General features: G+C 40.9%; 1 protein-coding gene across 1 annotated transcript in view; it reads right to left on the bottom strand.

The window, feature by feature from the left end:
• Positions 1–1,526: 1,526 nt before the first annotated feature.
• Positions 1,527–24,061, bottom strand: part of LOC122814267 (oxysterol-binding protein-related protein 8-like) — a 716,151-nt gene continuing 693,616 nt past the window's right edge. The window contains exons 18-19 of the mRNA XM_044086861.1: positions 21,616–21,718; positions 1,527–1,726 (exon numbers count right to left, since the gene is read on the bottom strand). Of these exons, the coding sequence (XP_043942796.1) occupies positions 1,579–1,726; positions 21,616–21,718 (251 nt within the window). The 3' untranslated portion in view covers positions 1,527–1,578. The remainder of the gene's footprint in view (positions 1,727–21,615; positions 21,719–24,061) is intronic.

Raw genomic sequence — 24,061 nt, 5'->3', positions numbered from 1 at the left:
TCAAGCAGAGCTCCTCACTGGCCCTAGTCAAGAGAAATCTTGATGAGTGTATGGGAAATAGAAGGTTCACCCACGGGATCAATCCAGTGGCTCTACTTGATAGAGGCACTGTGAACTAACATTGGGTGGCACGATGCCAGGGCACTTCTATGTGCTAGGCTTGTAAAGGCTCCAAGGCCATTAGCTAGTACACACCTATGAACCTATAAATATAACTGACTCATACTAATCCATTAAAATAAATATTATATGTAAAAATACCACATTGTAACCATCCTATAGCCTTCCAAGTTGAAGTTGTTAGTAAGCTGTTAGTAAGTGTCCCACATTTTGACCATTTGCTTCACATTATTAGTGACAATGTTCCACATATTGACCATTTGTTCCACATTATGAGAGGTAATGTTCCACATATTGACAATTTGTTCCACATTATGAGAGGTAGTGTTCCACATTTTGCCCATTTGTTCCTCATTATGAGAGGTAATGTTCCACATTTTGCCCATTTGTTCCACATTATGAGGGTAGTGCTCCTCAGTTTACTGCTGAAAGGTTAAGAGCTATGGGTCATGTATAGCACATGGACTGCATGTAGTTATTTTATATAATGATGCAGACACGGTCCTACACTATTTTGCTGTAACACTTCTACTTCTACCACGGAACAGGGAAACCTATTGTATGGGCTACACTCCAAATCATAGGAAGCAGTCTGTTACATAAAACGTAACAGAATGGATCCAAAGAAGTGCTTTTTTGTTTGTTTTTTGCTTCTCTGTACCTCCCAAGTTGAGATCAAGCCCCCCCCCCCATCCACCAAACGTATATGTAAGAACTCCACAGTCAGATAGCACTGGGCGAAGGGGGGTAACCTCCCCAAAACTGTCTAAAAGAACAAAGCAATTTCTGAGATTTACCAATATACAAGGTATTTAAAACCTCAAATGTAAGTATGCCTAGATTCATCTTGCATGGAAAACTGAGCAGCATATGTAAATTGTATACAATTGCTACATTAACCAGATAGGTCTGCTTTTTTCACAATGGAATAACAGGAAATCTTTCATTAAACCATGGTCATTAATGAATATTTAAGGTATTTGCCACTAAATTTCCTTCTTCAATAATAAATTTACTGCACCTCCATCTATGTTATTTCCATACCACTAAATTAATTTATTTACTTTTTTAATTTTCTTTTTGTTAACAGGGATTCCTCCATTGTGCTATAATAGCATCTTTTCAGTGGAGGCTTGGGGAGAAAAGCTTCACATTGCAGTCTCTAAAGAAAAGAGGATACATATTAATGGAATGTTCAATAAGATAAGCATTCTAAACTATTACAGACAAAATACAATAGCATGCTCATTTCCTCTTGTTCCATTGTTCGAAAAAATAAAGAGTATATGTATCCTCTTGATGGTGCAGTTGTATAAGGTTTATACAGTCTGGTCAGTTTTAGAGTTCAGCATTTTATAACTTGAAAACCCATTGAGTCAGGCACATGAAACATGCACAGATCTGCATAAAAATACTTTTATTTATCCACAATCCTTTCTGAGTTAGAATTTTGACTATTCATTGCTTTTTGCCATATATATAGCAGACAACGAAAAATATCTGAAGCAGGATCACTATGATAATGAAGTAGTATCTCTTCTGCAAGCTATTACGCTCTATGTGAGGATGATTTCTCAAAGGAAAGTTATGGATGTCTTTCAAAGTTCTGCAAGAAAAAGCAAAAAAAAATTTTGTCATAATATTTTGGCTTTATCATTTCTAATTTTGTAAGAAGCGTAGCATACAGCTATTGAATATCATACTTAGCCATTAATATATTCAAGCAAATCCCCACCCACACCTAACCTACCTCCGCCCATAACTCTACGCATTGCATTAATAAAACCATTTCAAGATACTTGATCTGGGTTTTGTAGCTGTTTACGGATAGTGGAAGAGAAGTTTTGTAATTTGTATATCACATATTTATGTTTTCGCACTTTTGGGTTCACTCATTTCTGTTTCTCACATCGGTACATTTTACCATTGATGATATAATTATATCTATATCTATATTTATATCTATCTATATTTATCACTCTCTCTCTCTCTATATATATATATATATATATATATATATATATATATATATATATTTATTACTAGGAAGCACTATTCTTATGCTGTTTAACTAGTACTAAAGCATTTAAGGCAGTGAGCAGGAACCGCTTACCTGTTCATATCAGAAATTAATCAAATTACTTAAAGTTCAATAAAAACAATAAACAACAACCTACAAGTGTGGCTGTTTTAGAAAACACGGCTGATCACAACTACTAGCAAACTAAAATGCTAATCATTACATGAGTCTACAAGACAATGTACTACTGAATGTCCAGCTGTCCATGTTGTTATTCTCACTGGTTTCATACCACCTTAAAGTTAATTTAATAATGCTTTCTCTTCTGTATATTCATTATTTTTCTTTTATTTCTTGTTTCCACGTTATTCAGTGCTTGTTGTGTTGAATGTGTACTTCTGTATATTGTGGGGCCCAGTAGGGTGGCTGAATGATCAGTTCACTGAGCTGAACAACAAATATCAAAATTAAAATAAGTTGCTATTACCCAGACGAGATCACTGCTAAAAATTACTGAATTCATGCTATAGTTGGCAAACCCTTTTTCTAATGTTCACACTCCTTTCATTTAAATACTACATTACTAGGTTCAAATGCAAATAATTATTGTATTAATTCTGTGAGGCTGTGCAACCTCAGTATGACAATAATTAAGTAGTGTACATTTGTGCATGGAGGGTGTACAGCCACCATACCAATGGGGAGGGGGTTATGAGAGAGAGGCTACTATACAGACTGCTTTCTTCAGACCATTTGTGGTTTGAATTCAGTATTTTTCAGGATACGGTGTTATAGATGTTTCAAGTTTTTGGATCTATGTATGTACATACATATGTATACGTGATGATGTGTGTGTGTGTGTGTGTGTGTGTGTGTGTGTGAGAGACAGTATAAATTAATTAAATTTCTGTCAGAAGGAATGACAGTAATTTATATATACTCTTAACAGATGATCTTTTACGTTACTGGACTCAACTAACATATTGTGTAGTCTGAGCTACCAAAGGTTTCCTCTCTAATCAGACTGACATACACAAAAAAACATAGGGTGCACAAATGACAACCAAATTATGGGTTGGCACGAGCTGTTCCATCTAAATCCATCACTGGTGGCACTCGTAACTTTTTGTGTTAAAAAGCACTTCTGTAAGGAAACTACTTTTCCCATTTATGTGACATCTCACATATTTCCTTGTCTCTTTTCTGAACTATAATTTCCCTTTAATACTCTTGCGATCTTCTTCAATCTCTACAAAGGATTTATTAATTATGAGTATCACATGGGTCCTCAAACCCTTCCCAGTATCTTCCACTCCATCTGTCCCTTCAGAAACTGAGACAGTAGTCAAATGTTGGTTGCTGGTGGCAAAAACAGGCATCCTGCCTCTGTATCAGTGAACTATGTTAAAGCTGATTACTAAGAACAGGAAGCAAACCAAGGAGACTGATGGTGACTTATAGATTACCAAATGCAGGGTGGCAGCATGGGGAAGGGGCAACAAAGGTGTTTGTTAGCTGTGAGAAAACAAAAAGCAGTCATGGAGAAGTATAAATTACCAGTCAGAGGGAAGGAAAGAGATATGTCTAGGGAGCTGGTAGAGATGACAGTGGGATCGAACAAGCAGCAATAATTAAGGATTCATACTATAACATGAACAGTCTTGGGTTACAAAAAGTATATGTTACTTCCTGTAGTAATAGATTTATTTTTTCTCACTCGCCCCACAGCTGACCATCAACTTCCGTCAGCTCCTCTCATTCACCAGGTCTACCAGACCCACCTCTGCCCCACCTCAAACTACCCATGCCCCACCTCGTACCACAAAACTGCCCCCTGGATCACCAAAGAGACTAAAAATAAGACTTCTCAAAGGAATAGAGCTTGGCATCACTGGAGAGCCACAAAAACTACAACAACTAGAGAACAATTCCAAAAACTTAGAAACAAAACCAAAAAACCTATTCTCCAGGATACAAAACAGGCACCAAAACAACCCCAAAAAATTCTGGGCAGGAATATATAAACTACTTCACCATGGCAATCCCTCCACCCCATCGCCAGCCTCCACAGATGAAATCATTGACATAACCTGAATCATTCAACAAATACTTCATAGAAACCATCTCTAAACTAGTTCAACAAGAACCCACTACTACTACTACTACTACCAGTATCCCCAAACCTGCAGTCAGTCCCCAAATTACCTTCCAATTCCAACCCATCCCTACCAATTATGTCAAACAATTACTATCCAAACTTAAACCTACTACCCTAGAAGCGGATGGCATCCAGCAGAATACCTCCAGTTGGCTGCTAATGAACTTGCCTACCTAATCTCTCTTCTACTTAACAGATCTATATCAGAAAACACCATCCCACCAATCTGGAAAACCTCTTACATCATTCCTTTACATAAAGGTGGAACATCCACTGACCTCACCAACAATCACCCTATTGCCATCCTGTCCCTACTAGCAAAAATTCTTGAAAAATGTATACATTACCAACTTATGCCATACCTACTTAATAACCAACTTCTCTCTCCTACCCAGCATGGATTCCGCCCTGCCCACAGTACAACCACAGCTCTTCTTTCCTTTACAAACCTCATCAACCAAAATAGGCACTTAGGTAAACTAACATCTGCCATATTCTTGGACCTGTCAAAAGCCTTCGATATGGTCAACCATCCCAAACTACTCCACTCCCTTACTAATCTTGGCCTTAGTGATCACGCACTAGCCTGGTTCCAAAACTATTTACATGGTAGACAACAAACAGTTTGATGGGACAACAACCTATCCTCACTGCTGCCTATTACCACAGGAGTCCCACAAGGGTCCATTTTGGGACCCCTTCTATTCTCCATCTTCATTAATGATCTCCACAGCATATGCCAAGATGCAACTGTTATACAATATGCTGACTCAACATTGGTCTGCTCAGCCAACGACCCACACAAACCCCCTCTCCACTACCCAAAAAGCCTTCCAAATTACAGAAACCTGGTTTCTTAACAAAAACCTATTACTTAATCCTAAAAAGACCAAACTGTTGCTATTTAAACAGAACAAATCCATCTCAATGCCCAACAAATTCAATATTGTGTCCAGAGATGGGACTATCATCTCTCCAGACACTCATACTAAACTGCTAGGAGTGACCATTGACAACAACCTCAAGTTTGATCAACATGTAAATCAAACTATTAAAAACATTCACAAAAAACTGGGCAGCCTTTATAAAAACAAACCGTTCCTAACCCAACCTGCTAGAATAACCATAGCTCAAACCCACCTCCTCTCCACACTATTCTATGCCGCTCCCATCTTCACCAACCTACCCAGAACTGAAATGGCCAAGCTTAACATCTGCTACAATCAAATTGCCAAATTTGCTACTGGTGCGCCCTACCATGCTCACCACTGTCATTCACTAAATCAACTGAACTGGTTTGAATTCCCAAATCTCCTCTCATTCCATCAGCTTTCTTTTGCCCAGAAACTCCTACTACTTACTGAAAAAATGCAGCACTAACTAATCTACTTAAACTACAAACTAATACCAGACCACTTCGTTCTAGTGATAAAGACTAATCAAGGTGACCAAAAGCAATAACGAAGCAGGTGACTCCCTCTTCCCTAACTACATCGGTAACATTTGGAACTCATTACCTTTTGCTATTACGTCAGCCAACTCAATGGTTACATTCAAAAAGTTACTAAAAGAACACCTAAAGCTCACATGGATATGCCCTTGTTACCAGGTTGACTCATATCATACACACCCTCTGACCCACTCTCATGCTCCTTTTCACTTCTATCTCTTCAAGAAGAATCGTGACTCCTCCTTACAGTGCCTCACCTGCGAACACCCACACCAACATTCAGCAATTATACATATTCCAACTTTAAACTCAACCACATCTCACAAAACTAACCCTAACATCCACTCCAATCCCCCTTTTTACTTACATTTGTCTCAAACAATGTTATTACTGGAAACAAGTACATTCTAAGTACTACTTTACTCGAACTTAAACTATGGAATTTTGTTAAAACTTGCGACTACCAATGGATATTGTACTTTGTAACTTTAAAACTATGGAATCTTGTTAAATCATGTGTTTTCCTATGAATACTTGCTTGCTATGAAGAAATCTCATAGTTTGTTCTTAATCTGTGGAGCTTTTCTCCCCGGGCCTCTACTGAAAATGGACATGTATCCAGTCAGACTCTCCCGGTCAACAAATGTAAAATAAATGAAAATAAAAATTATCCTCCCAGGGAGAAGATCCGGGATGAAGTACAGCATCATATTGATGCCAGGGATTGTGCACTATCCCTGACCTCAGCAGGGCAGCCTTGTGAGCTCTGCAATTGCTCAGTTCTGGAGGTGCATGCATGCTTGTATGCATAAGCAACCTCTAGACCAGGTATCATACTGCTTGCAGCATAGAGCCTGTCAGGCTCTTAACACTGCTACTGTAGCAAGCCTAGGCTGAACCCTCCCCCCCTTCCCCAATGGGCAAGCAGAATCAGACGCTCACTCTCATCTTACTCCCATCTGGTCCGTCAACTAAAACACAGGCTGTCTAGGCTGCATTAAGGGCTTTATCCCTCTGTGCCATGAGGCTGGGCCATTGTGTTTGGATTCTTGGTGGACAGACTGCATTCAACTGTGTATTAGTTTGAATCAAAGCATTATAATGTTATAATGAAGAATCAGCTGGTCAGGCTTCTCTGGAACTACATTAATTAAGTAAAGAATAATGCTACGGACTGAAGATTGCATTCTGTAAAAAAAAGGCAGGAAAAGAAGACATCTGCTGTAGCTGAATATGTTAGAAAGGAGGAAGGAAAATGCATATAGGATGTTTAGCAGTAATATAAATAAAAAAAGAAGATCTGGCACTCAGAAATGAAACAAATGAAAAAGACTGGGAAAGATGACAGAGGTAAGACAAAGAGCTAGAAGGGTTACGACTGTTAAAGAGTTTCTTTAGTTTTACTAGCAAAGATGGATTAACAAGCAGGATAAGGCAACTGCTATAGAATGATGGTCAGTATTTTCAGTAAGCTATGGAAAGAGAAATAAAAATTACTATTTAATACCATTGCTTTCTAGAAACAGAGCTGGACAGTTACCAAAGTAGGAAAATAGAATGGTTTAGGGAGACAAGCATGGGAAAATTAGATTTCAATTGAAAGGGTAGAGAATGACATTAAGCTGCTTAAAGCAGATAAAGTTATATAGTAATATACAGCATACTAAGAGAACCTTACTTCATGACAAAAGAAACTAGAATACAACTGTTTTACTGAGACAAAAAAGAGGGAGTTGTGCCAAAAAAAAAAAGAAAAAAAGAAACACAGAAAGAGTGAAAAAGACCAAACATATTGAAGCTGTTTAGAAATGGTTCTAAAAAGGTTCCAGTAAGCTATATATTGGCTAGTCTGACACAGGTGGCAAGTAATGTGTTGATCATTTATTTTTTAGATAATGCTGTTGATCAGGTGCATCTCATTAAGGCTATGGTCATTTTGTTATGGCAGCACATGGTGGTATATATACCAACTCAGAGAAATTTGACCAGGACAGTAGCAGAACTCTACTACTATTCCTGTAGTGGGAGGTGTTTTTCTATGCCCAGGCGAATGCAACACCTGGAACTTCCACAGAGCTACCCTACAAAAAGAATACAAGGCCTAAACAATATGTCCTACATGGACTGTGTGAAGATTGGAGGAAGATGGGCGAAGGCTACCAGCCTAGTCAAATAGAATTTGATACATAATTCTATCAACTGTATAAATAATTGTAAAATACAGGCTTGTGTTTTTAAATGAAAGAAAACACTGTAAAATGTGAGCATCAAGATTGTTGCAACATTGCCATCTGCTGTAAGGAAAACCAAGCCAAGCATTTCAAATGTGTCTTTTGAAGTTGGAAAGATGTTATGAATCTCTTTGATGTTTTACAAGTTGGCTCCAGTGAGTCTGGATGAAGGTTTCATGCCCATTGTTTTAAGGTTAAAGTTAAGGGGCAGAATTTACATATGGAATGTGCTTTATTGCTCTGGTTTCTGCTAGAATGTATATGTGAAATGCCTTGTATTGTTGTAGTTTCCTGAGCAGGTGTTAGCTTGCTAAATAATGCAGTTTGTGGCCTGGGAACGCCAGACTAAGTGTCAAGATGATGTAATGTGAATACTGAGAAAACCTAAGTGTCAAAATGATGTAGTTTGGGAGGGCCTCAGCAGAGCTATTGGCTAGTGTTTAAAAACTATTGTTCAGTGAGAGACTGGAAGCATTTTGATCTTGGACATCTAACCCAGCACTGCTTGCTCTTTATGTATGTAAGTAAGATTATAGCACTGTGTTTTCTCTTAAGAATAGCTAAAGATTAGAAAGTTTGATTGTGTTTTCCTTTGACATCAGACCTGTCCTACTGTATTATTTTAAGTTTCTATGTGATCTCTGAAGTCTTAGATATCTCTGTGGTGTAGTAGTATTGTCTTGTGTTTTAATTATTTATTATTAAATATTTTAAAAAACTTTACCTGCGGCTGGTTTGTATAGAGAAGTAGGTTCTAGAGTGCATTGCATATTTATAGAGTTCATTGTAATAGGCCACTCTAAAATAAGCCTTAGACTGAATAGTCACATTACCAACTGGATAATAATACTGCACAGTAATAATTGGACACCCTTTTAAGGGCCTTTTAGTATCTGATAAATTAGCTGGTGGTGGCAGAAATTACTACTGTATAGTCTGGGTAAAGGGGCACAGCCGGATAATCTGTGTCAGCCTTTCCCAGGAGTGTCTGTGAAGTTGTATAAATACTTATCTCAAAGTGTGGGTGTGTGTCAGCTACCTGGGCAGGGACACGAAACACTGGTTGGACAGAGAGGGTACTGGAGGTTAGCTTGCCAGCTAGGCTGAGATCTGGACCCTCTAGCTGTTCCAGTGGGGAGTCTTACTGGGGACCTGTGTGAGCAAGGGAGCAACCAGCCCCAGACTGACTGTGATCTCTGTGTGCACTTAGGGAAATTGTACTTTACTGTGTGCATTAGTTATCCTTTCTTCTTCTAGGAGTCGCCCTCTTTGGTTTCAGTGGTGAGGATTGACACTCCTTGATTGCTGGGCCAGGGCATGGGCGTCACATATTGGTGGCAGTGGTTAGGATATCCTATCAGATATTGGTTTGCTGTGGTGGGATCCACATCACATACTGATTAGTTGGCAAACACTAACTGGCTTGTAGTGGTGTGGGTAGAGCGAATTCCTGTAGCTTATGTACAGTGATCTCTAAAAGTGTTTTGTACTCTAAAACAGACATGTAGTGTATACTCAAGAGTTCAGATCACAATTGTTTTATTTCTTTTGTTAGCTTAGTGTTAGTCAGGGTGAGCAGGCAGCATGTCAGCAGAGGAGTATGGAAAGCTGACAAGGAGCCAGCTGGCGGAGCTGTGCCAGGCTAGGGGACTGGTGCATGGAAACATGACTAAGGCAGACCTGATTGCAGCCTTGGTTACAGCTGCATCAGAAAACAGCAGCCTGGAGGACAATCAGACTGACAGTGGAGATACAATATCCTCGGAGAATGGACAGCTCAACCTTTCTGCAGTGGACTTAAAAATCCAGCTGGAGCTAAAGAGACTTGAGTTGGAGGCCAGGTGTATGGAACTAGAAGCAGCTGAGAAAATGAGGAGTCTACAAGCTGAGGAAAATGAACGGCAGAGGAGGCATGACAGGGAAATGCTGACTCTTCGCCAGAGTCATGGAGATAATGGGGAAGGGAGTAACCGGACCCCAGAAGTAGAAAAAGGTCAGTAAATTTCTTCCACAGTTTAAAGAGGGGGATAATTTTGAAAGCTTCATTCATATGTTTGAGCGGGTATGTAAACAGTATGAAGTTGACCAAGGGCTCTGGGTACGGTTCCTGACCCCTTTACTCCATGGTAAAGGTGTAACTTCTTTAGCAAAAATGCATGACACTGACTGCTTTGATTATACTGCTGTAAAAAGACACTTGTTGGAATGTTTTAAGCTAACACCAGAAATGTATAGGAAAAAGTTTTGTAAGCATAGACGCAAGGCAGATGAAAATGTATCTGAATATATTGCTAAACTGAGCACTTATTTTTATAGCTGGGTGAGTGGATGTCAGGTCACCACTTTTGAAGGGCTGGCAGACCTTTTGGTAAGGGAACAAGCCCTTAGCATTTTGCCTGAGGACATGAGGATCTGGTTAGCTGATAGACAGTGTGCTACTTCAAAGGAGTTGGGGAAGAAGGAAGACCTATGCCTAGCAAGCAGGGCAGCCCTGCACAGGAAAGGGACCCCCAGTACTGCTCATGGGACTAAAGGAACCCATGGTGGGCAGCACAGGCTGCCCCAACAGAATCCACCAGTAGCAGGGGAAGCCACTAGTCCAGGTATACGTCCAAGAGCCAGGTTAAATATTTTGAATGCAACCAGTGGGGCCATGTGGCATACAGATGTCCATGGAGGCAAGGTGGGGAACAAAAGGTGAAAGAGCCAGTAAGTGGGAAAGACAAAATGCCAATGGTGGGTTGTCTTGAGACAACCAGGGTATGGAACTACCATACTGCAGATGTCCTGACAGGGAAAGATTTGGATGAGGCAGTCCAATGTACTTGTGCAGTTACACGCAGTCAGGCTTGGAGACAAGCATGTATGTCTGGTAGCCTGCGGGAGACCCAGACAGACTGCAGACTTGCAGCCAGGACTGCAGAGGTGGTTACTTCAGGGAGGAAGCTGCTCTGCAGCAGTGAGACTGAAGGTGAGCCACAGCTGCTTGTGGGTACTGATGGTCCCTTGGACAGAGTGGCTGCAAAGGTACAGGTGAGTAGTAGTAGTACCCAGGCTGGCAGTGAAGCACCACTGTCAGAGGATGCCCGACTTCCAGTGGAAGGGGAGCTGGGAAGGGTTACAAGGAGAGACTTGAGACAGGCTCAGCTCTCAGACCATACATTGCAAGGCCTGCGGCAGGTAGATAGGGAGGCACCTCATTCTCAAGGGAAGGGGGAATCTGTATACTGGAACAAAGGGTTACTGTACAGAGAATGGACCCCTGAGGGAGGGCTAAAAGGTGAGGGAGTACAGCAGTTGGTAGTGCCTAGAGCTTTCCGTCTGGCGCTTCTAGCCATAGCCCATGATATTCCCTTTGCAGGTCATATGGGCATATAACGTACAAAGAGGCATATTATGCAAAACTTCTATTAGCCTGGAATTTCCAGAGATGTAGCAGGGTACTGCAGGACCTGTGAGCAGTGCCAAAAGTTAAGTAAGGCAGGAGACAAGGTGAGAGCTCCTTTGATGCCTTTGCCTGTGATTGAAGAGCCATTTCAGAAGGTAGCTATGGATATTGTGGGTCATCTGAGTACCCCAAGTTCCGCAGAGAAAAAGTATATCCTAGTGTTAGTGGATTATGCTACATGATACCCTGAGGCAGTGGCTTTGTCCTCCACTGAGGCAGAGAAGGTGGCAAATGCTTTGTTAGAGATTTTCAGCAGGGTGGGTTTCCCAAAAGAAATACTGACTGACCGAGGTGCCAATTTCATGTCAGACCTGCTGGCTTGTCTGTGGAAGTCATGTGGATTAAAGCACATGAAGACCCCCCTACCATCCCCAGACTAATGGTCTTGTTGAGAGGTTAAACTCTACAAGCAAGTCCATGCTACGGGCATTTACAGATCAGTTTAAGAGGGAGTGGGACAAATATTTGCCCCATCTGTTGTTTGCTTACATAGAGGTTCCCCAGGAATCCATGGGTTCTTCACCCTTTGAGTTGCTGTATGGTCATAGGGTGAGTGGACCTATAGATTTAATTCAAGATGAGTGGGAATGTGAATCTGAGTCCCACAAGGAGTCTATTGTGGCATATGTCCTGAACCTCAGGACAAGGCTCAGGGAACTCATGGGCCTGGCTCATGAGAACCTGGCAGAAGCCCAACAACAGAAAAGGGTGTGGTATGACAGGAATGCTCGCGCTAGAGAGTATGCTGTAGGGCAGCAGGTGATGGTTCTCATTCTTGTCAGACACAACAAGTTGCAAGCAGCTTGGGAGGGACCCTACAAGGTGGTAAGAAAGGTAAGTGATGTTAACTACATAGTGGAACTGCTAGGCAGAAGGTAGGGGCACAAATTGTACCATGTTAACATGATGAAACCTTACCATGATAGGGAGGCCCTTTTGCTGAGCATTTGCAGTGGATTGCATGAGGAGTCTAAGAGAGCTCTTGTGACTGATCTCCTCAGTGAGGCTCAGGCTGATACCTCGCTGGAAGGGGTAGCAATGTCCCAGCAGATATCTCCTACCCAGTTTCGAGAAATCCGAGCAGTGTTGCAGAAATATGGGGACGTGTTTACTGGGAAATTAGGGTGCACCCACCTGGTGCAGCACCAGATGGATACAGGATCCCAAAGGCCTATTAGGCAGGTCCCTTATAGGGTGCCTGAAAGAGTCAAACAGACTCTGAAGGAAGAAGTACAGGAGATGTTGGAACTAGGGGTGATTCAGGAGTCCAACAGTCCCTGGGCCTCCCCAGTGGTACTGGTACCAAAGAAGGATGGCAGCACCAGGTTGTGTGTGTGGACTACAGGAAATTAAACAGTCACACAGAGTCAGATGCTTACCCCATGCCTAGGACAGATGAGGCCCTAGAGCAGCTGGGTGGGGCTAAGTATCTTACAACCATTGATCTTACCAAGGGTTACTGGCAGGTGCCCTTGACTCCCAGTGCTACAGAAAAGTCAGCCTTTGTGACTCCTTTTGGCTTATATGAGTTCACAAAGATGCCCTTTGGGATGAAGAATGCCCCAGCGACTTTCTAGAGGCTGGTAGATCATATCTTAGTAGGAGCAAGAGGGTTTGCCCTTGCTTACATGGATGATATTGCTATCTACAGCCATTCCTGCAAGAGCACCTTAAGCATGTCAGGGAGGTGCTGGGCAGACTACAGAGGGCAGGGTTGACCATTAAGCTGAGCAAATGTCAGGTGGGTATGGCAGAGGTCTCCTACCCAAGACATAGAGTGGGGAGTGGTAAGATAAGGCCAGAACCTGCCAAAGTGGAAGCCATTTAGGCATGGTCTGCACCTGTTACCAAAAAGCATGTGAGGGCATTCTTAGGGACAGCAGGGTACTACAGAAAGTTTGTTCCCAATTATAGTACCATAGCTGCTCCCCTCACAGACCTGACAAGGAATAATAGGCCAGATAAGGTAGTGTGGACCCCAGCATGTGAGCAGGCATTTCAGAAGCTTAAGGAAGCTTTGGGAGGACCCCCTGTGTTAGCCAGTCCAGACTATAGCAAATAATTTGTTGTGTAGGTGGATGCTTCAAATATGGGGTGGGGGCTGTACTTAGCCAGATTTCTTCAGAGGGAGAAGAGCACTAAGTCGTTTATCTCAGTTGTAGGCTCCAACCCAGGGAGGAATGCTATGCAGCAGTAGAAAAGGAATGTCTAGCCATAGTGTGGGCACTACAAAAACTTCAGCCTTATCTGTATGGAAGAAAATTCACTGTGATGACAGATCACAACCCTCTAACATGGTTAAACAGAGCCAGTCAGCAAAATGCCAAGTTGCTAAGATGGAGCCTGGGGTTGCAAGCATATGATATGTCAGTGCAGCACCACAGAGGGAGTAGCAATGCCAATGCAGATGGGCTCTCAAGACAGGGAATGGGGTGAGGTACACCCAGATAGACCTGCCACTCTCAAGCGATGTTTCTCAAGGGGCACTTGAAAAACTTGCTTGAGTTCACCGGGGGGGAAGAGATGTGAAGATTGGAGGAAGATCTCCAGTCAGTGCTTTCTGAATTTTATTGTTTGTTAGTAATTACAGGTGTGGGGGTAGCCACATTCTTTGATTTCCTGTCCTTGCCTATTTAAGTGGTACAGTTTGAAATATGTTCTGCTTAAAAACCTCAGCCTTGGCCGGCTAAGATCTAGTTGTATTCAACTGGACGTATAAGAGAATTTAAGTACCTTTATCTGCACTTTTTTTTCAAAGAATACAGTATTTAAATTGATTTAACTGTGTTGCAGGAATATATATTAACTGAACTGGAAATTTTGACTCTGCTCTCCAGTCAGTGCTTTCTGAATTTTATTGTTTGTTAGTAATTACGGGTGTGGGGGTAGCCACATTCTTTGATTTCCTGTCCTTGCCTATTTAAGTGGTACAGTTTGAAATATTTTCTGCTTAAAAACCTCAGCTTTGGCCGGCTAAGATCTAGCTGTATTCAACTGGACATATAAGAGAATTTAAGTACCTTTATCTGCACTTTTTCTGAAAGAATACAGTATTTAAATTGATTTAACTGTGTTGCAGGAATATATATATTAACTGAACTGGAAATTTTGACTCTGCTCTCCAGTCAGTGCTTGCTGAATTTTATTGTTTGTTAGTAATTACAGGTGTGGGGGTAGCCACATTCTTTGATTTCCTGTCCTTGCCTATTTAAGTGGTACAGTTTGAAATATTTTCTGCTTAAAAGCCTCAGCTTTGGCCGGCTAAGATCTAGCTGTATTCAACTGGACGTATAAGAGAATTTAAGTACCTTTATCTGCACTTTTTTCAAAGAATACAGTATTTAAATTAATTTAACTGTGTTGCAGGAATATATATTAACTGAACTGGAAATTTTGACTCTGCTCTCCAGTCAGTGCTTGCTAAATTTTATTGTTTGTTTGTAATTACAGGTGTGGGTGTAGCCACATTCTTTGATTTCCTGTCCTTGCCTATTTAAGTGGTACAGTTTGAAATATTTTCTGCTTAAAAACCTCAGCTTTGGCGGCTAAGATCTAGCTGTATTCAACTGGGCGTATAAGAGAATTTAAGTACCTTTATCTGCACTTTTTTCAAATAATACAGTATTTAAATTGATTTAACTGTGTTGCAGGAATATATATAAACTGAACTGGAAATTTTGACTCTGCTCTCCAGTCAGTGCTTGCTGAATTTTATTGTTTGTTAGTAATTACAGGTGTGGGGGTAGCCACATTCTTTGATTTCCTGTCCTTGCCTATTTAAGTGGTACAGTTTGAAATATTTTCTGCTTAAAAACCTCAGCTTTGGCCGGCTAAGATCTAGCTGTATTCAACTGGACGTATAAGAGAATTTAAGTACCTTTATCTGCACTTTTTTCAAAAATACAGTATTTAAATTGATTTAACTGTGTTACAAGAATACTAACTGAACTGGAAGTTTTGACTCTGCTCTTCAGTTAGTCCCACCCACCTTCCCTGTTTTTGTTTTGGTGTTAATCTTAGTGGCCTTGAAACTGCCCGCCCCTCTTGTAAATTTGTATTTGGATACTCCTTCTGGGCCCATCTCATTTGCTTACTCAACTGAGTGCAGTGAGATCATATTCTGATTTCTGGCACTCCTACTGCATACAAAGAGAGCATCTGGGAAACAGAAGAAAAAAAAATCTAAGTTTGTTTCCTGCCTTTCCTGTTAAGTGGTATGGACTGTTTGTAGGCTTCTGAGCCCTCAAGCCCTTCTGTGCTGGTGGGAAGCCTTCTAGCTTAGTTTTATTTTTCTTATAACTAGCCAGTTTTCTAGTTTCAGCACTCAAATCTGTTTCTTTGAACTCAGCACTTGTTCAGAACTCATTGTAAGCACTACATAAGCTGCAAATTACTACAGCACTAAACTTTCCTCACCTGTCTAGTGGAAAGCAGTTTTTAGTACTTAATAAATAAGCACTTATCCACACATGTCTAAGGGTCAGCTCCCAGTGATTTCTCCTGTCTACCTGATGAATCTGGGCATCTTGGGGCAATGCAGCAATTGCCTCATGTACACAGACAACCCTCTCCTCCTACCACCCAACACTACAACCTGTGAGAGATGCACTTATATAGCCAAACTGGAAGCAAAGCTCTCTTCACCCAAGACTGGACTAGACAGTCAAGAGGAGAGGGTAAACACTTGCACCACACCACACTCATCACATAGTCCCTCAAAACCCACACCACCAAAACACACACATAGAAACACAAAACACACACCTACATTCGCGGAGGCTTTCAATAAAAACTTGCCCAAGCATCAGGGACATCCAAAGCATAAACGCAAGCAAACTCCACCCCCAACACAACCCAAATGACACATAGCCCACAAACTCAGTGTGCCACTCAACCACAGCCCATAAGGCATAACAACGTACCCAACACTCTAGTCATAGGTGACTCTATAGTCAGGCACACTGATGTTCCACTCACTGGACTAAACATGGAGAATGTTACTGTCAGCTGCCTGTCAGGTGCCAGGATCTGCCACATAACGCATGCACTCAGGTCACTCCACAATAAGTACAAATATGACACTGTCATTGTCCATGTTGGTGTGAATGACCTGAGACGCACCTCCCTGGACTACATGAAAAGAGACATGGAGGAGCTCTCCGATCTTGTATCCCAGGCAGGTATGACCCTAACCCTGAGTAGCATCCTGCCATCACCCAGAATGATACCACAGTACAAGGACAAAATGATTGACTTCAACAATTGGCTAAGCTTCTGGTATCATTCTAAGGGGATCCAGTATTTGTCTGCCTGGGACGACATGATCGACAGTCCACGATGCTTTGCCAGAGATGGCCTGCACCTGTCGCCCTTAGGATTCCGGATACTGGCTAAGATTCTTGCCACCCCTATAGTGCCTTTTTTAGGCAAGGATCAAATGACAAATTCACCACCGTAACTGGTACAAGCAAGCAAAATCTGAGGGTAATGCTACTCAATGCTAGAAGTCTAAACCTCAAAATGCACTCACTCGAGGCACTCCTTAAAATGGAGAACATTGACATCTGTGTAGTGACAGAGACCTGGTTCAAAGCTCCAGAGAGCACCTCTGCAATACCAGGCTTCAATTCATACCACACCTTTCGGCCACATAACCCAGAAAGAAGCACTAAAGGCGGAGGCATGTCCATATTCATTAAGGATATCCACACCTCCAGGCTAGTTGCACAGCAAAATGCATCCGAGATTATCTAAGTGCAACTAACTCTGGGCAAGACCGCAATCCAAATTGTAGCTTGCTACAGACCCCCCACCACGCCCCAGGATTCACACTCCTCATTTCTTGATACACTGGAAAGTATTAGGGTACAACCCAACACCCTAATAATGGGCGATTCCAACTACCCCACCATTAACTGGGAAAACTACTCACGTACCAACTCTTTTGCTCAACGTTTTCTAGAATTCATAAATTCCAACGCCTTGGATCAACTTATTCACACCCCCACCAGGGACAGCAATATCCTAGACCTGGTCATCACCAACATGGGAAACCGGTGTTCCACACCAGAGGTCAATTCCTCGTTGGTAAGATCCGACCACAAGCTAATCAGCCTAGACATCCACATCCCACCCCCAGCCCCAATTAGGGAAACCATCATAAAAAACTTCTCAAAAGCCAACTTCACACTTCTTAAGACAGAAGTGGCAAACTTCATGGCACCCATGCAGACGGACAATAGAGGTATGACTGCCGAATCCTACACAAATGCACTTTATAAGCACTTACACGAGTGCATGGATCATGCTATCCCTAATAGAACCAAGATGTTATCCTCCAAAAAAGGAAGCCAATCTGGTGGTCCTCTGCCATAAACAAACTCTACAACAGAAGAAAGAAGCTGTTGCAAAAAAGAGTAAAATCCCATGACTGGAGGAACTCCCTGGTCAACCTCAGTAAGAAGCTGAGATCCCTCATAAAATCCTCCAAAGCTAGTTACGAAAACAAAATTGCCACTGACTCTAAAGACAACCACAAAACATTCTATAGCTATGTCAAGAATCTAAATGGGAACACTCAGATCTGCTCTGAGTTACAGCATATGGTACTAAATATACAGAAACAACTGATATTGCCAACATCCTAGCAGATAGGTTCAGTGCTAACTTTACCCCCCTCTCACCCCCTAGAGGGCCCATCTCTATACTGGAAGAATGCAAAGTTCCTATAATCACGGCTACACAGGTAAAAAACACACTCTGCAAAGCCAAGAACACAGCATCCATGGGACCTGACAATATCCCAGGCTGCGTTCTACACGAACTACAGAATGAACTGGCACCCTACCTAAGTACCATGTTCAATCATAGCCTCACCTCAGGCTTTGTACCCACTGAATGGCGCACGGCGACAGTTATCCCACTCCACAAAGGGGGAGCCACGAGGGACCCCGGGAACTACCGCGCCATTAGCCTGACGAGCCTGGTCTGCAAGGCCATGGAACGTATCATCATGGAACTCAAACAAAGACATTGGTAATCTCCAAACTCTGGACCCTACTCAGTTCGGATTTGTAAAAGGCAGATCATGTCTCCTAAACCTAATTAACTTCTTTGAAGCAGTCACCAAAGCCATAGATGATGGTAAAATGGTTCACACAGCTTATCTAGATCTCGCCAAGGCTTTTGACACCATCCCCCACTCTGGAATTATAAATAAGCTCACTAAACTAGGTATAAATCCCTATGTCATAAGATGGGTTGCCAACTGGCTCATGGACAGAACCCACACTGTGAAAGTAGCGGATTCCAAATCCGACATCAGACCAGTGACAAGTGGAATACCACAGGGTTCAGTCCTGGGTCCTCTCCTGTTTGGTATCTACTTCTCTGAAGTGCAGGCCAACACAGAAGGTCTTTGGCTAACAAAGTTTGCAGATGACTGCAAACTAGGAGCCATAATCGAAACTCCTAACGATGTGGACAAACTACAAAAGGGCCTCACTGAGACTGATACCTGGTGTCAAAGCCATGGCCTGAAGCTCAATGCCAAAAAGTGTATTGTCATCCCCTTTGGTAAAACACTCTGTACCCATGAACTACCACATAGCTGGTAGTCTACTTAATGCTGAAAATGTGATAAGAGACCTTGGGACACAGGTGGACAGTAGTCTCTCCTTTGATAATCACATCGCCACAGTAGTCAGGAAATCCTTCTACGTGGCTCATCTCATCACAAAAGGATTCGCATCCAGAAAAAAAGAGGTCATTGTTCCCCTCTACTCATCACTCATTAGACCCATTATAGAGTACAATGCCCCTTTTGGTATGTACCTCACAAGACATCTACAACAACTGGAAAGACCACAGAAATACCTCACAAAGAGGATTACTGGCCTCAAACAGATGCCCTATGCAGACCTTCTCAAAAAACTGCAGCTTTATTCCATCGCATATCGCCTACTCAGGAACGATCTCTGCCTAACATACAAAGCTATGTCAAAGCCAGAGCTGTTGGACATGCTCCATTTAAAGAAATCCCAATCCCTCCGAGCTACACGCTCTAGGGACCTTAACCTTGTCACCACAATAAACAGAACATGCTGGAGGGATAGATTCCTTTCCCAGAGACTTCCCATACTCTGGAACAGACTACCTATCTATGTCAAACAGAGCTCCTCATTAGCACTCTTCAAGAAAAATCTTGATGATTGGATGGGAAATGGGAAATTCTCCCCGGGGATCACTTCTGTGGCTCTGCTCGACAGGGGCATAGGAAAATAATTTTCTTGGGTGGCGAAAGCCAGGGTACATTTTTTGGCTAGGCTTGTATGGGCCCTAGGGCCAATAGCCTAGTACCTACCTATGAACATATAAGATGCGTGAAGGCTGTCAGCCTAATCAAATAGAATTTGATACATAATTCTATCGACTGTATAAATAAATGTAAAATACAGGCTTGTGTTTTTAAATGAAAGAAAACACTGTAAAATGTGAACTTCAAGATTGTTGCAACATTGCCATCTGCTGTACGGAAAACCAAGCCAAGTATTTCAAATGTGTCTTTTGAAGTTGGAAAGATCTTATGAATCTCTTTGATGTTTTACAAGTCGGCTCCAGTGAGTCTGGATGAAGGTTTCATGCCCATTGTTTTAAGGTTAAAGTTAAGGGGCAGAATTTACATATGGAATGTGCTTTATTGCTCTGGTTTCTGCTAGAATGTATATGTGAAATGCCTTGTATTGTTGTAGTTTCCTGAGCTGGTGTTAGCTTGCTAAATAATGCAGTTTGTGGCCTGGGAACTCCAGACTAAGTGTCAAGATGATGTAATGTAAATACTGAGAAAACCCAAGTGTCAAAATGATGTAATTTGGGAGGGCCTTAGCAGAGCTATTGGTTAGTGTTTAAAAACTATTGTTCAGTGAGAGACTGGAAGCATTTTGATCTTGGACATCTAACCCAGCACTGCTTGCTTGTTATGTATGGAAGTAAGATTATAGCACTGTGTTTTCTCTTAAGAATAGCTAAAGATTAGAAAGTTAGATTAAGTGTTTTTCTTTGACATCAGACATGTCCTACTGTATTAATGTTTTTCTTTGACATCAGACCTGTCCTACTATATTATTTTAAGTTTCTATGTGATCTATGAACTCTTACATATCTCTGTGGTGTAGTAGTATTGTCTTGTGTTTTAATTATTTATTATTAAATATTTTAAAAACCTTTAACTGTGGCTAGTTTGTATAAAGGAGTAGGCTCTAGAGTACATTGCATATTTATAGAGTTCATTGTAATAGGCCACTCTAAAATAAGCCTTAGACTGAATAGTCACATTACCAATTGGATAATAATATTGGACAGTAATAATTGGACACCCTTTTAAGGGCCTTTTAGTAGCCGATAAATTAGCTGGTGGTGGCAGAAATTACTACTGTATAGTCTGGGTAAACGGGCACATCTGTAGAATCTGCATCAGCCTTTCCCAGGAGTGTCTGTGAAGTTGTACAAATACTTATCTCAAAGTGTGGGTGTGTGTCAGCTACCTGGGCAGGGACACAAAGCACTGGTTGGACAGAGAGGGTGCTGGAGGTTAGCTTGCCAGCTAGGCTGAGATCTGGACCCTATAGCTGTGCCAGTGACTAGTCTTATTGGGGACCTGGTGAGCAAGGGAGCAACCAGCCCCACACTGACTGTGATCTCTGTCTGCACTTAAGGGAAATTGTATTTTAATGTGTGTATTAGTCATCCTTTCCTCTTCTAGGAGTGGCCCTCTCTGGTGTCAGTGGTGAGGATTGAGGCTCCTTGATTGCTGGGCCAGGGCACGGGCATCACAGACTGCTTCAGAGTGCTATCTCTATACTTAGTCTCTTATAGACTGCTAGGAGGTTATCTATCTCAAGCATACATGACATCCTCTGGCCAATTACTGATGGACTTACTTTACATTTGTAAATCAAATGGCATCAGAAATACTTGCTCCAGGGACAAAAAACTCTTCTTTAATTTCTTCTCACTTTCTAAATTTAAACTGGTTGACTAGCTAATATCTAAATGTTCCACTCATCATTGCTCTAAATGTCCAAAAGTAAGTCTAAAAGTAAATAAGAATGTTGATAAATTCATGAATATCAGAATCAGGTATTAAAAGATATTCAATATTTTTGTAGCCACGATTGTAATTAAAATTACCTATTAATTCCATCCTGGGATTTTCGAATACAGTCAAGGGCATTTTGAATTTCTTTGAGATATATTCCTTTCTTCTGTAATTGTATAGGGTTTGATTTGTAACCTTAAATATGAATAAACACATAAATAAACATATAGTCACTAAAATGATCATGGAGAAGGAGCTACGTTTTGAATGCTCACAATAAAACAAAAATAAAGTGATAACATGGGAATTATAACAAGCATGGAAAGAAATTTGTGCAGAAAAGATTAATAAACACGTTGACCCCTTGCAAATAAAGTAACAGCACAGCAACATCTGTAATGGAATTAGTTAAAAAATAATGCTCATACATTTAAACATGACTAAAAGTAAATAATAAAGGCTACTAAAGAGTTGATAACCACCTACCACATCAGAAAGAAAGCCTTATGTCTATGCCCTGGACTAAACATACCTGCAGCAATTGTTATGTTTGCAGTACGAATGAAACTGAGCAATGTAATATGGGAAAAGTAAATACACTGGTGTGATTATTTGCCCTGTAACTGTGTGAGGGAAAGCCATCTGTACAGCTAATTACTTGCATATGGGCTCTCTACCTTGTGAAGCATGGTGTTCTAGCAAGTTTTTATTAGCAGTCCCTGTTGGCTATCGTGTACGGTTTTAGAATGCTATGCCTCTCACCTTTCAGGATGTACTTAACGGCTGATATCTAGTTTAAATTTCACAGACCCCTGCTCACTAAACTGTGATGTACCTCAGTAGCTCATTCTTGACTCCCTTGGTGTTTACTGAGCATATGCTTCTTACTGGGGGGTGGGGTGGTCACTGAAGTGACAGGTATATTTTCACCAGGTACATGATGATGATGACATTCAAGTATACACCTCCTTTTCTCCACAGAATACTGCAGACTTTTCTGTTTTAGAAGATTGTCTGAATTTTATCTTTAAATGGATAACTTCCAAATGCTTAAAGCTGAAGTGACAGGTATATTTTCACCAGGTACATGATGATGATGACATTCAAGTATACACCTCCTTTTCTCCACAGAATACTGCAGACTTTTCTGTTTTAGAAGATTGTCTGAATTTTATCTTTAAATGGATAACTTCCAAATGCTTAAAGCTGAAGTGACAGGTATATTTTCACCAGGTACATGATGATGATGACATTCAAGTATACACCTCCATTTCTCCACAGAATACTGCAGACTTTTCTGTTTTAGAAGATTGTCTGAATTTTATCTTTAAATGGATAACTTCCAAATGCTTAAAGCTGAAGTGACAGGTATATTTTCACCAGGTACATGATGATGATGACATTCAAGTATACACCTCCTTTTCTCCACAGAATACTGCAGACTTTTCTGTTTTAGAAGATTGTCTGAATTTTATCTTTAAATGGATAACTTCCAAATGCTTAAAGCTGAAGTGACAGGTATATTTTCACCAGGTACATGATGATGATGACATTCAAGTATACACCTCCTTTTCTCCACAGAATACTGCAGACTTTTCTGTTTTAGAAGATTGTCTGAATTTTATCTTTAAATGGATAACTTCCAAATGCTTAAAGCTGAAGTGACAGGTATATTTTCACCAGGTACATGATGATGATGACATTCAAGTATACACCTCCTTTTCTCCACAGAATACTGCAGACTTTTCTGTTTTAGAAGATTGTCTGAATTTTATCTTTAAATGGATAACTTCCAAATGCTTAAAGCTGAAGTGACAGGTATATTTTCACCAGGTACATGATGATGATGACATTCAAGTATACACCTCATTTTCTCCACAGAATACTGCAGACTTTTCTGTTTTAGAAGATTGTCTGAATTTTATCTTTAAATGGATAACTTCCAAATGCTTAAAGCTGAAGTGACAGGTATATTTTCACCAGGTACATGATGATGATGACATTCAAGTATACACCTCCTTTTCTCCACAGAATACTGCAGACTTTTCTGTTTTAGAAGATTGTCTGAATTTTATCTTTAAATGGATAACTTCCAAATGCTTAAAGCTGAAGTGACAGGTATATTTTCACCAGGTACATGATGATGATGACATTCAAGTATACATCTCCTTTTCTCCACAGAATACTGCAGACTTTTCTGTTTTAGAAGATTGTCTGAATTTTATCTTTAAATGGATAACTTCCAAATGCTTAAAGCTGAAGTGACAGGTATATTTTCACCAGGTACATGATGATGATGACATTCAAGTATACACCTCCTTTTCTCCACAGAATACTGCAGACTTTTCTGTTTTAGAATATTGTCTGAATTTTATCTTTAAATGGATAACTTACAAATGCTTAAAGCTGAAGTGACAGGTATATTTTTACCAGGTACATGATGATGATGACATTCAAGTATACACCTCCTTTTCTCCACAGAATACTGCAGACTTTTCTGTTTTAGAAGATTGTCTGAATTTTATCTTTAAATGGATA

The sequence above is a fragment of the Protopterus annectens genome, chromosome 10.part0, assembly GCF_019279795.1.
Source record: "Protopterus annectens isolate FY-2018-M chromosome 10.part0, PAN1.0, whole genome shotgun sequence".
Classification (NCBI taxonomy): Eukaryota; Metazoa; Chordata; order Ceratodontiformes; family Protopteridae; genus Protopterus; species Protopterus annectens.
This window is presented reverse-complemented; position numbering and strand designations above follow the sequence as displayed.